This window comes from Chenopodium quinoa, unplaced genomic scaffold (assembly GCF_001683475.1).
Source record: "Chenopodium quinoa cultivar QQ74 unplaced genomic scaffold, ASM168347v1, whole genome shotgun sequence".
Classification (NCBI taxonomy): Eukaryota; Viridiplantae; Streptophyta; class Magnoliopsida; order Caryophyllales; family Amaranthaceae; genus Chenopodium; species Chenopodium quinoa.
The window spans coordinates 7617021-7634061 of record NW_018743955.1 but is presented as its reverse complement, the minus strand read 5'-3'; the positions used below and the strand labels follow the sequence as shown (position 1 = coordinate 7634061).

Below are 17041 nucleotides of genomic sequence, written 5' to 3'. Positions count from 1 at the left end.
TTAACATTTAAAAATACATAATAACCCTAAATAATAGGAGTATCAATATTTTATGGTACTTTTATTTGTATTTGATTTGAAGTAAATTATGAAGAAATATTTTTTTTTTTCCTTTTTATAATACGTATGCTACCTTACTAGTCTAGTGTATATAAGTATATATAGTGCATAATCAATTACTCCGTAACTTATTCTTACTAAAATGAAATTAATTATTCAAATTAAATTTAAGTAATTTTAATGTATTGATTGCAAAATATGGAGTACTCCGTATTATTTATTAGCATTGATTATAATTGATTGCAATTGATTATTTGCACAATTAATTTTATTGATTAAAGACAAAATTATACAAATTACATTTTTTGCACTGGTATAAATTAAACCAAACAACCGTTGAAAAAAATAAAAAATAAAATAAAACCGAACAAGATAAATGCTATTTTATACTGTATTCACTATAACGAGTAAACACAAACATACTCTGTACATATATAAATCACTTCAATTCAAATCTGAAAATTTACATTGGTCGAACTGAACCCAACCTGATCGACCATACTTGCACCTTTAAATTTGGGCATGAGCGCGTGAGAAGTATAAATGAGCACATTAAAAAAGTTACTATCTCTTCATATCGCAATATTGTAGACCCATCCCAATGCAATGAATAATGTCCTTATTGGCTTATCTTTTCCCACTATATGTCGTATATATTTCTTTCATTCTTGTGATTTCTAAAGTTTTTTGCAGGCCACAAAGATTTTTCTTATCCTTCAAAATTATTAATCAATAATAACACTCCATTTTCATTCCAAACTACAGAATTGGTGTATGTTGTTTGCGCTTAAACTTTGAAGTTATTACAACTTTTTAAGGTAATGTACATTGGTTTTATTTTTTGGGAAATATTATATTTTTCATTTTATATATAAATGCAAATGTATAGTTGAATTCATATAAATTCTCATTTTTGTAATGAAAGTATTGATCCAAAGATGTCTCAAGTTTATATCTTCTCTTTCTTGTATACATTAATCACAATTTACAACTTTTTAATTTTCTAAGCAGTCATAAGACTCGTAACTGCCTATATCTATATGTACTTTTAGTTTCGACAAATTCACTTTTATTATAATATAAAATTTACTCATTAGTGGTGGAAGTTTTAAGAGATATCCGTTGCCTAACCCTTACACATTTTTTTACCATCATAATATAACCATTGGTGAAATTGTATAACTAGCTAGTTTTAATTTGCTCCAGCTAATAGGTCAAGAGTTCAAATCTTGGTATCGCCCCTTGAATTTATTTCAAACCCCCCCCCCTCCCCAGTTTTCCATTGTTAATTGTGCTTAAATACCAAATTAAGGTGCATTAGCTATGTGTAACAATCTTAATTTGCCAATGTGTTATTATACTAATGGTGATTTAATTTGTGGATTTGATTTTTTTTTTTTTTAATTAGAAAAATCAGAAAATAAAGAAGAAAAAGAGATGAGAGTTGCAGTGGTAGGTGGAGGAATAAGTGGACTAGGAGCAGCATATGAAGTTGCAAAAACAGGAATAAATGTGGTGTTGTATGAGAAAGAAGATTATTTAGGTGGACATGCCAAAACGGTTCGTTTTGATGGCATTGACTTGGACCTAGGTTTTATGGTCTTTAATCGGGTAAGTCCTTTTCTTTTTTATGTGTCCCCTTAATCAACTTCTCTATTGGACTAAAGAAAGAGATATTGAAAGTGACTTAACGTAAATTAAATATTTTTGACAATAAGCTAAAAATAACTTCACTGGATGGGGTCCTTTGGACGATCGTGTAACATGTTTATAATTTTTTTAAAAAAAAGTTAATAAGAATGTAAGATGAATAGATGATCCAATTGATTTTGACCCGATCTTTTACAGTTTTATTTTATAGGTATCTTTAGTTAAGTACGGACACTCTTGTAGTCAATCATATTCATTGAGAATGGTAGCTCACCCTAGATTAAGTCATATACGATATATAATTCATACAAAGTACAAACCTTATCATTAGATGGACTACTTAAAGCTTACAATAAGTTGTTCTTATTAATAAAAATCAATTAGGGTCAAGTCTCTAAAAGTGGCATGACCAATTGGGCCAAATTTGAACTCAAATTCAAATAAATTGGGCCCATCTAGCTCTAACTTAATACTTCCTTCTTAAGAAATAAGAATTGCTGGGAAAATGAACTAAATATCTAATGTAAGGTTACAATCACAAAGTTTAAGTTCAACATGCTAAGATTCTTAGGAAAAATTGATATGATAATTTAATTTGACAAGTAAATTATGGTTTAATCAACTATGATAATGTGATTTGAATTCTCTAATATTGGAAATTATGATATCATTGAACAGGTTACATATCCAAATATGATGGAGCTCTTTGAAAGCCTTGGCATTGAAATGGAGGACTCTGATATGTCATTTTCTGTTAGTTTAGATAAAGGCCGCGGATGTGAATGGGGAAGTCGAAATGGTATAAGTGGTTTGTTTGCTCAGAAAACTAATGCAGTAAATCCATACTTTTGGAAAATGATCCAGGAAATCATCAAGTTCAAGAATGAAGTGATCATGTAAGCCATTGTGTTTTTTTTTTTTAACATGACTCTTTTAAGTAAGCCGAATTTTATGAAGAATATGAATGTCAATTGATTAATAATCGATAAAAATCAGTTGTGATCATTAAAAAAAATATCAGTATTACTCTGCATCAGTTCAGTTCAGTTCTGCAGGTGAAACGAACATGGCCTTATGTGTAGCTAGCCATAACAGGCGGCGTGCACTTCATTGTAGAGTAAATGAGTTATAGTATTGCTTTCACTTATGGCATTGACAAATTTCTCTTAAGGTACCTTGAAGAGCTTGAAAATAACCCAGAGATGGATCGGACTCAAACTCTTGGCCATTTTATCAAGTCTAGAGGTTACTCTGAGTTGTTTCAGAAGGCTTATCTTGTAAGATTCACAAAAGTTTTCATCGCGATTTCTGTTTGTGTATGTCAGTGTTCTGTATGCATTATTCATCAAGACCTGTTACTTAACATTTGTAGGTTCCGATGTGTGCTTCAATCTGGTCTTGCCCTTCAGAGACAGTGATGAACTTTTCGGCTTTCTCCATACTTTCCTTCTGTCGTAACCACCACTTGCTTCAGGTTCATTTCACCAACCTATTATACTATTGCACATTTGTGCCTTTCTCATTGATAAGCTGAACAATTGTTTCTGACAGCTATTTGGCCGTCCACAATGGCTTACTGTGAAAGGGCGCTCACATTGTTATGTAAATAAGGTCTCATTCTAGCTTTTAATCTATAAACCAAAGGTGTAACCCTTCTCTTGTAATGCTTGTAATCATTGGTATGCTATCTACGATGTCTCTTACAGATTAGGGAGGAGCTAGAGAATCAAGGAGTTCAAGTAAAAACCAGTAGTGAGGTGATTTCTGTTTCAACGAGTGATGAGGGTGAGTAGACAAATCATTATTAAGTCCACGACCACACAAAAACAGAGAAATTCATGGTGATCCTGTGTTTTAACAGTTTATAATTGCAGTTTTCGTTTCAAGGACTTAAATAAATCACTCATTACCGTGATCTGCATATTAAGATTATGTCTGTCTAGTTGGTGTCTTGATTTGCATCCGCGAGTTCTAAAGTTGTCACATGAACAAAACTATATCTAGCTTAATACAACTCTTTGTTATTAAAGACTGCAACTCATACTAACAGCAGCAGATTGAGCTCATACTTGAGACTAATTATCGGAGCCTCAATTTTAAATTCATGGATTAATTCTTTTGCAGGTTGTACCTTGTTATGTAGTGATGGTTCAGAAGACGTATATGACAGATGCATCATAGCTGTTCATGCACCAGATGCCATACAAATGCTAGGAAACCAAGCTACATATGATGAAAGAAGTATATTGGGTGCATTCCAATATGTTTACAGGTTCAATTTCCTTTTCTTTTCGACTTACACAGATGAATGACATTGTGTTATTAAGATAAATCCACTTGTGATCGCGTTATTTTCTCTGATGAAGTGTGGATCATGTATAAGATGTTGAAGCTGAACTTTTTTTTTTTTTTTTCATATTAACTAATTGAAATCAATGGTTTTGGACTTCATATTCACAGTGATATATATCTCCATCGTGATATAAATTTCATGCCCAAAAATCCAGCAGCGTGGAGCGCATGGAATTTTCTTGGGACCATTGACAACAAATTGTGTTTAACATACTGGCTAAATGTACTACAGGTACATATAATTCTGTTTTATTTCCTGTACCAGTTTTGATATTTGAGTGAGTAAGTTTTGTAATGATCATCCTAGGATTCATTCCTTGGTTTTTTAACTATGCAGAATATCGAGTCCAGCCTTCCTTTTCTTGTGACTCTTAATCCACCTCATCAACCAGAAAATATGTTGCTTAAATGGACAACTGGTCATCCTGTACCCTCTGTCGCGGCAACAAAGGCTTCCCTTGACCTTGGTAATATTCAAGGAACAAGAGGAATATGGTTTTGTGGAGCATATCAAGGTTGGTGAGGCCTCGAAAAATTCTTACAGTAGTCTAGACCAGAAAAGGTTGTATAAATTTCAAATCAATTGTTCTTATTACTCCTTTTTCTTTATTTCAGGCTATGGCTTCCATGAGGATGGATTGAAGGTATATTTCTGCTTTTCTTTTGACATAATTAGTACTGCTCGAGAACAATTTGCGTAATAAATTTGATACAGGGTTAAGGCAGTGAGCACCTTACCTTACCCTCTCCTAGACGAGGCAGATCACATTAGAGTGGATAAGACAATGTTGTTCTTGCTATACATAGGTGAACTAGTTGAGTTTCTGAAGATATGTAAGGTGTTATTTTTTAGGCTGGCATGGTTGCTGCACAAGGTGTGCTTGGAAAAAGCTTCAACATTCTAACAAACCCGAAACAGATGGTGCCTTCTTTGACAGAAACAGCTGCTAGACTTTTGGTAACTAGATTCCTCAACGGCTTTATTTCAGCTGGCTGTTTGATGTAAGTTCATTAATCTACATTTCACATCCATTTCTCTATCTGTTATCGTTTTGTGCTTGTGCTTGTGCTTGTGCTTGTGCTTGTGCTTGTGCTTGTAGTATAGTACTTGCTCTTGTTAGGCTTACAAATGATCGTCTGATTGAGGTTGAACAAAATAAGTGTGACAATAAATGGAGTTCTGAAATGCTATCTTCTTGTTTCTGCTCTTAATAACCTTAGCTTGTCTTATGACAGTTTATTGGAGGAGGGTGGCACTATTTTGAAATTTGAAGGCTCGAGCAAAAGATGTCCTTTGAAAGTTGCTATAAGAGTTCACAGCCCTCAGTTTTACTGGAAGGTATGCTTCTTGAGTTTCATGTCTAGTCCCTCCGAACCATTGCTGTACTACACAGAGTAGGGAGAAAAACATAAACTAGTATGTTAATTTACCATTCGGACATTCTAAAATAGTATTGCGTATATGTTAACTTTTAATCGAGCAGACAGTAGCTATATACAGAACTGATGAACTCAGATATCTTCTTGCAGGTAGCTACACAGGCAGATTTAGGCCTTGCAGATGCATTTATTAATGGAGACTTCTCCTTTGTTGACAAAAATGATGGTCTTCTTAACCTTTTCATGGTAATATAGCCATTTCTGTTTTCGTGTCAAGATAGTACTCTATAGTCCATACTGCATTATTGCGGTTTTTTCCGAATTCCTTGTGCAGATCTTTATTGCCAACAGAGATTCAAATTCTTCTGCTTCACAAATCAGCAAAAAGAGGTAAGTCTGCTTAAATGGAAGCATGATCAATTCCTTGCCTACATCTTTAGGTATCATTGAACAGGTTATATACTTCAACTTTGGTTTAAAATTTTCAATGATGAAACGGTTTCAGGGGCTGGTGGACACCAATGCTTTTCACTGCTGGTATTGCATCTGCAAAGTATTTCTACTATCATGTTTCTAGGCAAAATACACTAACACAAGCTCGTCGAAATATTTCTCGCCACTATGACTTGGTATGAGAAGCTGGCCAATCTATTGAGGCTTGTACTTGACATGATCATGCTTAGCTTGCAACATATATCGGCTTCTAACGTTTCCTCATCTATTTTTTTATATCAGAGCAACGAAATGTTTTCCCTCTTTTTGGACGAGACAATGACTTACTCTTGTGCTGTCTTTGAGGTCAGAACTAAAGTCTCCAACACAATCAGTGTTTAGTATCAAAACATAAACTCTGTTGTTACTAAGTGTCTCCAATTTATAACTGTTCTTCCCATGATTCTCAATATTTAATAGTCTGCAAATGAAGACTTAAAAGTTGCACAAATGAGGAAAATCTCTCTTTTACTCGAAAAGGTAATAAGCCTCGTCTCCTGCAGTTTCATAATTACTCCATGAACTTTTATCCATCAGCTAAATTTTATCAGTACATCGATGTAGGCCAGGGTAGAGAAACATCATGAGGTGCTTGAGATCGGTTGTGGTTGGGGTAGCCTAGCTATCGAAGTGGTGAAGAGAACTGGATGCAGATATACTGGCATTACTCTTTCAGAAGAACAACTCATATATGCAGAACAAAGGGTACAAGAGGCTGGTTTACAGGTAATACAGTCTGTTATTAGCACCAGGATATTACCTCAGTGATGCAGTGGCGAATGTTTCAATTGCATCTTTAACATGTTACATTGTATAGTGTATACTATGCTTTCTTTCTCTTGCTTCAATCTAACATGAGCTTGCACAGGATCGTATAAGATTTCTTCTCTGTGATTATCGTCAATTGCCAGGCACCCATAAATTTGACAGAATTATCTCCTGGTAAGACCTTAAGCCCTTCCTGGCTTAGCTCTTTGTTGGTTAGTATCATCTTTATTTTTTTTGAAAAAAATTTATATGCTGCTACATATTGCACAGTGAGATGCTTGAAGCCGTAGGCCATGAATTCATGGAGGAATTTTTCCATTGTTCCGAATCCATCTTGGCAGTTAACGGTCTTCTTGTCCTTCAGGTAATAGCACACATGAGCTCAATAGAGAAGATTCATGTTATCTGTTAGCCTCTTAGAACTTCCTGCTTGTTTCATTTATCTTGCTAAGAGATGCAGTTGCTATTCTTCAGTTCATATCTATACCGGATGACCGGTATGATGAATACAGGAGAAGCTCAGATTTCATTAAAGAATACATATTCCCAGGCGGATGTCTACCTTGCTTGAGCAGAGTAACATCAGCAATGGCTGCTGCCTCTCGACTTTGGTATGTGCAAACTAGCGAAAACTTAAGATATATGTGATAAAACAAAGAAAGAAACCAATTGTGTATACTCAAAACTGCTTACTGTGTAGTGTGGAGCACATAGAAAACATTGGGATACACTACTATCAAACACTAAGATGCTGGCGAAAAAATTTTCTAGAGCATCAGAGGTTAGTCAGTCACCTCTACTCACTCCGGCCTTTCTTCTACTAGCTATTACTGCTAAACTACTTTTACTTCTGGATCTCCAGCAAAATTCGTTCACTTGGCTTCGACGAGAAATTCATAAGAACATGGGAGTACTATTTTGACTATTGTGCAGCAGGATTCAAGACACGGACATTAGGGAATTACCAGGTAAAAGAAAGAACATACCATGTCCTTTATTTTGCTGATATGCTAACAAAGAGCCGTTTTGAAATGTATCATTAACTTGAGGTCTGGTGTACTGCAGATTGTATTTTCGCGACCTGGAAATCTCGCTGCATTTGGTGATCCATTTGCAGGCACACCCTTACCTCATTGAACTCGGTACAAGCGTTCATCAGATCATTTCACGCTTCATGGTGCAGAACACCCTTAGCGTCGACCATTTTTCGTTTCACATTTGAGATTGCATTACCATTTGCTAGAATTCCTGGCACTCTATTAGTTCCATTGATTGATTCAATTTTTAAGAGAGCTTCACAGCTTCCTCAAATGAGGTTGTACATTGAAAATATCAGTGTGATCATTCAAACATCAATTAAGATAGAAACTGCATACATTGATTATGCAGATGTTACTCAAGGGTAAACACAAGGAACAATTAAAGGTCCTAAGCTGAACCAAATCGAGCCAAAAAAAAAAAAAAAAAAAACCCAGAAATTTTAGGCTGCTCGCTTTTGTTATTCAAATACATGAACAAGCTCAAATTACTTACCTAAAATTTTATTCCTTTTTAGTTCATCATTTCTCTCTATCTCTCTCTTCATCACATGCATTTCTATTTTTCTCTCTAACTTACAAACAAACTTTGCCTAGAAGTCCGTGCACCCTTCAAATTTGCAACAACTGTGAAACAGAGGTAGTAAACAAAATCCAATAAATAATTTAACCAAAGTAAAAGTACCATAAAAAAATAAGAGTATGAATATTTAGAATGGCCATTGTTATGATATGATCAATGTGTCACCTAACCACAAAATGTAGGTCACGATGACAATTCTAAATATACTATTGAGATGGGATTCATCAATTGTACTGAAATTGATAGTGTTAGTTACAATTACGTCATCTGAATTGATTGCATCTTATATAATCACACAGAAAACCGTAATTTGAGTTATTAGGCGACAAAAGAACTTTGGAAGTGTGTAAATTACATTATCTCTTAAGCTTAGTCCTTACGTAGTACTGTACACTAGATTATCAATATAAACTACGTAAGCTATAACACACTACACTGCTATCCAACGTCATTTTGTTGTGTTTAATGGGAGAAATCAGACACAAGTCTCTATCAGTTTTCATTTAGTCACCTTAATTATACAAAAATGACGTTTATCACCTTAATTATAAGGCCTATAACCAAGTCCTAATGTCATCAATCTGCATCACTTCATAGGTAGTACTCCTTCCGTCTCTGTTGATTTGCCTCTATTTTCTTTTTGGGTTGTCCACGTGAGTTTTGCCCAATACAGTAACCGTAAGGACTGCCACTTTACACTCACAACTAGGGTGAGCGTAGCAAGATACCCTTTAAAAATCTCCGGAACTAGAACCTGTTGCAACAAGTTCCTAAAAATAAAAACCGGAATCGAAACCTGTTCAACAGGTTCCTAAAAATTGGGAACCGCAAGTTTCGATTCCGATCCTGTATTTCAAAGTATGTTTAATAGTTACTTGATAAATTGTTACCAAAAAAAATGTTCACAATAAAAGCTTACAGCTTAAATACAGTACTACAAATATAACGTAATTGTCTAGGAATATTGAATACAAAATTAACCTTTGAGAATAAGATGAAAAAAGAATAAGAGGGAGAGAGGTAAGTAGCGACTTTTATACAAATTTGGTATAGGGCTTTTATATTTGGACTTCAATGATAGGTTCCGGTTTCATGTACCCTAGAGGGAACCTAAAGGTTCCGGGTCCAAAATTTTATTACCCAAAAACCAAAACCTGTTGCACCAGATTCTCAATTTTATTACCCGGAACATGAGGTTCCTAGCAAGTTCCAGCTCTAGGTCAAGGTAACCTGAATTTTTGCACACCCCTACTCACAACCACTACATTTTGGTATGTCAACTTTGTCTCTCATCAACTCTACCCAATCAAACAGAAGATGACAGGACTTCAGAAGACGTATTGCAATACCCTAAATTCAAGGTATTTACCCTTACAACCCCGACATATTGAAAGTTCTAAATATAACATGTACAATCTCAAAGTAAGTACATTAGGTTACCAGTCTTCATATCACCTACGATTCCAGACATCATTCCACATACAGATATCATATTGGGATTCTCAAGTCCGGATACTAAGCCTAAGTAACTGCTTAAACAATACGTGTCCAAAATCATTCATTAATCTACCCAGATCATGATCACACATTCATATTACCCACAAGGCCACAATCACACCAATAAACGTCAGCTTTAGCTACTAAGATCTATGAAGGATACCTCATATAACTTCCAATCAACCAAAATAAAAGGAACTTTAATTATGAGGCATGGTTTAATCTATGAACTAATTGATTACATAAATTTGAAAAAATGAATGTAATGTGAAACATCAATATATTATATATGATGATCCGAAACACCATGAAGATCCAATGGATTCAACAATTAACAATCTGCAGAAAACTAAAAGAAAACGCTAAGACAAAGCAGTTTCTTATGAAACTAATTAATATTAATCAACTATTTTGAGAGACTTCCTCAGATGAAAAGGGTTGTATCCTACTTCAACTGCCACAAGCAGCTATATACTTGGATTATAAACCATGTAAAACACTCCTTTTTCTATTTTATATGACAAAAAAAAAAAGCTTTGATTATCTAATTTTCCTAATAGGATAAACCAAGGAAGAATATATCCTCAATTTAACTCAACATACCAGATGGAGATCAGCTTAGAAATTTCCATCAGCTCACCACAATTTGATAGAAGATTAGAACCACAAAGCACGCGCTTGGGTTGATCAGTCTCACAAAATGCAATCTCTCATCAGAATAAAACTGACAGCAAGTTTTAAAGCTCTGGCAGAAACTGATTTTAAGCTGCATGTAGCCACCTTGCTTCAGAAATCGAGCAGCTCTCCTGTACAACACAAGGGCAAATACAGGGAGAAAGTGATTATGCCAGTGTTAAAGCTTCAACTACCACTACGTTATCACTATCCATTACGAACTGATCAACCCAACTTGTCTACAGCTCCAATCTCTACCAGTACGAGAAGCTTCACTAAATCTTTGTGATATCTACTTCACAGGATAAACACAAGGTAACTACAAAGGATTAATTCTTGTTTGAAATGCATGCACATATATTTTCCTGGTGACCTGATTCATTCAGGCAAGTAAAAGACACTAGCAACTCAGTTAACTGCATAGAAGATATCGACCAAATAACATAGACATAATATAAGCTTATACAACTCAAAAACTAGAGAAATAATAGAGCAGTAGTAACACCGAATAAACATCAAACAGCACACTAGATACCAAACTACACTCAAATGGACGTAGTTAAAAGAAGTAACTAGTACTCCGAAAAACTAATTATTACTTAAAAAAAAAAAAAGGGATAGCAAGATAATCTACAGCAAACTACTGGGATAAAAGCAAGCCAACCAGTCCAACAGTATGCTTGAGATCCGAACAGGCTATCCCCTTGCGGGCCTTGCCACTGGGAAGGGCAAGCTTCAATGATTCAGCTTGGAGCAAATCCACTGCAGCTGCACTTATCGAGCCCCACCATATCCACCACCATAACCCATCTGAGCACCAAGAGGTCCATTTACTTGAGCTCCATAACCTCCAGCCCCATATCCTCCATGACCATTGGCATCACCATAGCCCCCTTGCATCTCTCCACCAGCAGAGGCATTACTACCAGGGGCACCTCCAGCACGATTTCCTACACTTCCATATCCATCACTGCCACCATAATTACCATATCCATACCCAGACGCTCCACTAGGAGATTGACCAGTTAGTCCACTTCCTGCACCAGAAGCAGCCCAAGGACCTGCACTTCCATACCCAGCTGCACCATAAGCAGAGGCAGCCTGTGCATTCCATGAACTCCTTTGGGCATTTGAAAGATTAGGGTTTCCATAAGCTGCACTTGCAGGACCACCATACCCAGGATTTGCTCCCCCATACCCGGCATACCCACCATAACCCATGCCACTAGCAGGCCCATATCCATAACCAGCTGCACCATAACCAGAAGAACCATAAGGTGGAAATGCACCTCCAGCATTCTGAGGTTGCATATATCTATTAGAATCCATTCTACCTTCAAAAGCATTCAGACCGCCACTACCACGACTACCCATACCAGGGTTAGCATCTTTTGGTAAAGCACGCTTCACCTCAACTTGCTTACCATTCAAATCATGAAAGGTATTTTGTAAAACCCTATCTACTGCATCCTCACTGTCAAAAGAAATGAATCCAAAACCTCGAGGTCTACGTGTGTTCTGATCATACATTATAACTACATCAGTTACTTGGCCATAATTCTCAAAATATTCCCTAAATACTTCATCAGTTACAGTAGGAGGCAATCCCCCAACAAAAATCTTCTTAGTCCTGAAGTTTCCCCCTCCACCTCCACTTCTACCACCATTGTTGCTTCCAGCTCTTCCGGAATTCTGCTGCTCTTCTCTCGACATAGCTCGTTTCGCCTCGACCTGAATTCAACAAAGGCATTCCCCCAAATACTTATACAATGAACCATCTCAAGCAAACATCATGTGCATCATAATATACTAAAACAACAAAATTTCATGCAAACTTGAGATCATAACTTAATCCAATTACCCAAGACTATAAAACGCCAAAATTTCAAGCTAAGTTTAAGTATAGCAACTTCAAAAATATTCCAAAAACAAAATGACAAAAAACAAATCAAAATCATAAAACCCTTAATAACCCATCAAATTCAGCACAAGAAATAACATCCCAAATCAACTAATCTTAAGAACACCAACAAAATCAATCAAAAAGAGTCAAATGATCTTACAGGTCTGCCATCAATGGTGTGTTTATCCTGAAGAACACGATCAATAACAGAAGGATCTGAAAAAAGAACAAAGCCAAAACCTCTAGGTCTACCTGTAGCTTTATCTCTCATAATATTAGCTTGAAAAACATCACCATATTGCCCAAAATACTCTTTGAGCTTCTCCTCTGTTGTTTCCCATGAAATCCCACCTACAAACAACTTCCCTTGATCTGAATCCATCTTTTTTTATGAAAATTTTGCCCCCCTCTCCCTCTTTCTCTCTCCTACCTTCAAATTAATTAATGGGTCCTGATCAAAATTGGATTTTGGGTGAAAATGGAGGAGAATTTCTAGAGAGAGAAAGTAGAGAGAGAGGATTGGGGGGTTTGGGAGGAGAGATAAGAGTTCAAGGCGGAGGGTTTGGAGGAAAGGGGATTGGGGAAGGAGTATTGTTTTTGCTATTCACTGAGATTCTTTTTTTTTTTTTCATTTTTCTTTTTTTTAACGGTCAAGATTTTTTACTGTTATTTTTTTAAAAATAAATTAATGTGTTAGTTTTGTTTAAGGGGTTAAATTATTGCAATATAAAAATCATTTGTACCGAAGAAGTTGATGCTTATGAGTTAAGACAGCTGGAGGTCGAAGTCCGTTGCTGACTGGTGTCCCCCACGTGATTTTCACGAGATTACACTTTTGAAATACTCTGTCTATTTTTAAATACTTGTTTCATTTCTCCATACGTGAACTTTTAGGAGAAATTAGAGAAAGTGATAAAATATGGAGGTAGTAGGGTAGGTGAAAGAATAAAAAAACAAAAGTAGTGGAGAGAATTAACGGTGTGTTTGGATTGAAGGAAATGGAGGAAAAGAAAAGGGAAGAGAAATGGAGAGATGGAGTATCTTTCATTTGGATAGCAAATGAGGAATGGAGGGAATTGGAGGGGAGAGAAATGGAAGGATTAAAATGTAGGAAATTGATCCCTCCAACAATGGAGAGATTTGGAAGGAAAACTCATCATTCTTCCCTCCCCTTCCTTTCCCTCTCCTCCTCTTCTCTTTCACCCCTTTCTTTTCCTTCCCCTTTCTTTATCCAAACAAACTGTAAAGGATAGAGATTATGAAATAATAAAATATGATTTATGTTGGGTTCACTAGGTGGAAGAAATAGATTAAATATTGTAAAACCTTTTCAAATAAAGAAATGGAGAGAGTATTTAAAAACAGTCGAAAAAAAAAAAAGAAGTTGAGCAAATATTTGAAAACGGAGGGAGTACATTTATTTATTGTCTGCACAAGTAATGAGGGTGAAATTGTGGTCTTGGTCAAGTACTCAAGTTGGTTTGGTTTCGACCAAAAATATTGGCTTGATTGGGGTTTGGAGTCTAGGCAAGCATGAGATACAAGTTTTGAGCTTGTTTGCAATCAATTGTCAATTAGTGCTTCGTTGTTTCTTTGTAACTCACTAACTCATGTGTTTATTTATCTCAAATATTAGAGCAAGTTTAGCCCCAAGTCTTAAGACTTGGGGTGACATCATCATTTTGAGTCTTAAGATTTATACTTAAGACTTTTCCCATTTTTCTTCAAAAATCTCAAGCAAGTCTCAAGTTGAGACTTGAAATTTCAAGACTCAACTTAAAACTTGAGATTGGGACCCACTTCACTTTTATTTCTATTATTCCTTTTTTTCACTTGTCTATATATAATATGTCAAATATTTAAGTCTTAGGGCTAAAGTGATAAATTTGTGTAAGTCTTAGTGAGTCTTAACAAGAATTTGATGACATCATCTTCAATGGGGACCACCAAAAATGATGCCACATCCAAGTCTTAAGACTTGGGGCTAAACTTGCTCTTAGCGCTTTATGTTTTACTCCCTTTGTTTTTTTTTTTTAATGTATCACTTTGATTTTTGCACTATTTACATATTATGGTTGACTTGATTTTTTCACCTCTATAAAATAAATAAATGCCATTATATAATATATCATTAAATTTGTCATAATGTCTAGTTTCTTAATATAATTTTGTTATAATTTTTACTAATTAACAATTAAAGATATTAATAGTCAAAGTTGCATCTCGGCAAATATGTCGGTTAAACTGATGAAAATAAAAGAAAACAAAGGGAGTATTGATTGTGTTTGAACAATTGATACATTGACTATTTATTGATGTTATTATAAAAATTGCATCATCCCACCTTTTTGGTAAATTTGTTGATTGATTTGTGATATAAGGTCGGTTTTCTTCAGCTTAATTTAAGTTCAGTTCAATTCAGTTCCTAATTTTCTTTTCTCATAAAATATTCATTTCAACTCAGTTCAGTTCAATACAGTTTAGTTCAGTTAAGCTCGCTCCAATCAATTTAGTTTAGTTCAGATTAATTCAGTAAATCAGAACAGGCCCATAGTATATGACAGAGTAATAAATAAACAAAGTTGAGAAGCAATAAATTCCACGTCGTCGATAACAATGTAGTTAACTTTGCTTTTGGTTATATGCTGTATATATATACATGAGTATTAAAAATATAATGACTTGTTTTTAATAAAATTAATCGGTGTTGTACGTATTCAAAATTAAATCGGTTTCAGCTTTATGGTGTGTTAGGCAAAATGAAGCTGTAGAGTTAACTGTTAGCTGTGATGGTGGTTGTTAGCTGTGATGTGTAGTTGTTAGCTGTCAACTAGCTTTTAGCTGTGAAAATAAATAATTCAGTATCAGTGTTTGGTAAACTAGGTGTTACCTGTAAAATTCTAAAAAAATAGAAGAAAATTCAACAGGTACCTAACTTTTTATAAAAGTTAATAATGTTAACTTTTCACAAAAGCTACTTCAACCACTAAATTGTACCCCCACCACTACATTCCCAAACACTCATAATTTTTTCTATGTAGTGGTTTGAATAAGTCAAACCACTAAAAGCTACCTAAAAGCTAATCAAAAGCTAGTGCCGAACACGCCCTTTAGTCATGGGTATTTGGAACTAAAGACTAGAGCAATAAGACGGAAAACAACACCAAATCACGAGTAAAGTTGTTCTTTATCCCCTAAATAGGTTTGAGTTTTAGGAGGTGTTTGGTTCATCAAGTTGGAATTGATTGGTTTGAAATCTCATATTAGAGAGGTGTGGATCTAAAACTCATACTAGTCCAAAGTTGTTTGGTTTTATTGTTAGAATGGATTATTGTGAATCTTATGAGGAGGGAAAGTTGTTTGGTTTTATTGTTAGAATGGATTATTGTGAATCTTAGGAGGAGGAGGGATAGGGAGGAGGAAATTAGAACCCCTCAGGTATGAGATTCCATTACTAAAAACCTCAACCAAACAAAAAAAATATGGATGGAATGGATTATAACTTCATTCCAACCAATGCCAAATGATCTTACCAAACGACCCCTTAATGAGTTTCGCTAATACTAGCTAGGTAAGAAGGGAAATTTTATCTACTAGTATATCTTACTATCTCAAAATGAGTATAGAAAAGCAATTAAAAGTGATGTCTTAAAGTTCTGTTATATTATTAAATTTCATCTTTGATACATGCTATATTACAAACACTCTTATCACCCCTTATAGTTTAGTTAACACAATCTATCTATACAAGTCAATGCTTGAGAGAAAGACCTTACTCCACGACATTCTAAAAAGCGTACAGGGGAAATTTACTCCACGACATAACAACTACTCTTACTTGTCGAAAAAGGTAGGTATCCACCAACCCCTATTCTCCTCCTATACACATTGCATAACCCCTAATTTTCATATAAATTTCATCTACACCAAACCATTACGAGTAGATAATTTTTCTAGTTCAATTCATAGTTAGGCATCATGGTGATTCCAGCCCAATTTTAAATGTGTGCACAACCCTAGTCATATAGGATGCACTTAATAAATAATCTACGATCAACCAACATGGTCGACTCCAATGCTACATAATACACAATCAACTATTATGGTCGATTCCAATGCTAAAACTCAACCATCATTGTCAATTCCAATTCGATTTTAAACATGTGCTCAACCCCAATTGTCCACTATACACCTACTTATAAACCATAGCTAACCAACTTGTCAATGTCAGTCCAAACAACCCAAGTGGTCTACTATGCGCCTAATTATAATCCATAGCTAACCAACATGTCAATATTAGTCCAAACAATCCTAGTCGTCTACTATGCACCTAATGATAGCCCATAGTTAATTCCAATCCGTTTTAAAATTGTGTACAACCCTAATCATCTACAGAGTAGTTAGCAATCTGTCTTAGCACCAAGCTAAAACATTGCTTACATGCACCCTCCATCAATCAATTCACTATCATGTCAATGCCAGTCCAAACAACCCTAGTCGTCTACTATGCACCTAATTATAACACACAGTTAATTACAATCCGTTTTAAAACATGTGTACAACCCTAATCGTCTACAAAGTAGGAGTAATTATCAGTCTGTCATAGCACCCAGCTAAAACATTGCATACATGCACGGATGCACC

The 17041-nt window shown here is 35.2% G+C and overlaps 2 protein-coding genes across 4 annotated transcripts; one reads left to right on the top strand and one right to left on the bottom strand.

Moving 5' to 3' along the window:
- The first annotated feature begins 281 nt into the window (after nucleotides 1-281).
- On the top strand, nucleotides 282-8261 carry LOC110689385. Of its 2 annotated transcripts, XM_021866166.1 has the most exons (25): nucleotides 282-878; nucleotides 1469-1671; nucleotides 2389-2606; nucleotides 2882-2987; nucleotides 3083-3184; nucleotides 3262-3321; nucleotides 3417-3495; nucleotides 3835-3982; nucleotides 4171-4294; nucleotides 4400-4577; nucleotides 4678-4706; nucleotides 4916-5064; nucleotides 5299-5401; nucleotides 5593-5688; nucleotides 5777-5832; nucleotides 5948-6071; nucleotides 6178-6240; nucleotides 6355-6414; nucleotides 6499-6660; nucleotides 6803-6876; nucleotides 6973-7066; nucleotides 7177-7313; nucleotides 7403-7483; nucleotides 7565-7670; nucleotides 7768-8261. In XM_021866166.1, the coding sequence occupies exons 2-25, from the start codon at nucleotides 1498-1500 to the stop codon at nucleotides 7837-7839; spliced, it is 2595 nt and encodes an 864-aa protein (XP_021721858.1). In that variant the 5' UTR covers nucleotides 282-878; nucleotides 1469-1497; the 3' UTR covers nucleotides 7840-8261. The 2 variants fall into 2 exon arrangements, with proteins under 2 accessions (XP_021721858.1, XP_021721859.1); XM_021866167.1 differs by lacking the exons at nucleotides 282-878; nucleotides 1469-1671 and having other exon boundaries at nucleotides 2478-2606; nucleotides 2893-2987.
- A 1821-nt stretch (nucleotides 8262-10082) lies between these two features.
- Nucleotides 10083-13193, bottom strand: LOC110689386 (heterogeneous nuclear ribonucleoprotein 1-like). 2 transcript variants are annotated; one of them, XR_002504903.1, is made up of 3 exons: nucleotides 12558-13193; nucleotides 11159-12225; nucleotides 10083-10625 (listed from the first exon to the last, which is right to left on the bottom strand). XR_002504903.1 is itself a non-coding variant. In XM_021866168.1 (2 exons), exons 1-2 carry the CDS (start codon nucleotides 12777-12779, stop codon nucleotides 11269-11271), a joined length of 1179 nt encoding a protein of 392 aa, XP_021721860.1. In that variant the 5' UTR covers nucleotides 12780-13193; the 3' UTR covers nucleotides 10890-11268. The 2 variants fall into 2 exon arrangements, 1 of the variants encoding a protein (XP_021721860.1); XM_021866168.1 differs by lacking the exon at nucleotides 10083-10625 and having other exon boundaries at nucleotides 10890-12225.
- Nucleotides 13194-17041: the final 3848 nt, after the last annotated feature.

Excerpts from the sequence above, each read along its gene's own strand:
- LOC110689385 (XM_021866166.1), top strand. The coding sequence starts at position 1,498 with ATGAGAGTTGCAGTGGTAGGTGGAGGAATAAGTGGACTAGGAGCAGCA. Across the intron at positions 5,402-5,592 it reads GCCCTCAGTTTTACTGGAAG|GTAGCTACACAGGCAGATTT; the intron begins GTATGCTTCTTG and ends ATCTTCTTGCAG. Across the intron at positions 6,241-6,354 it reads ACTCTTGTGCTGTCTTTGAG|TCTGCAAATGAAGACTTAAA; the intron begins GTCAGAACTAAA and ends AATATTTAATAG.
- LOC110689386 (XM_021866168.1), bottom strand. The coding sequence starts at position 12,779 with ATGGATTCAGATCAAGGGAAGTTGTTTGTAGGTGGGATTTCATGGGAA. Across the intron at positions 12,226-12,557 it reads ACACCATTGATGGCAGACCT|GTCGAGGCGAAACGAGCTAT; the intron begins GTAAGATCATTT and ends TGTTGAATTCAG.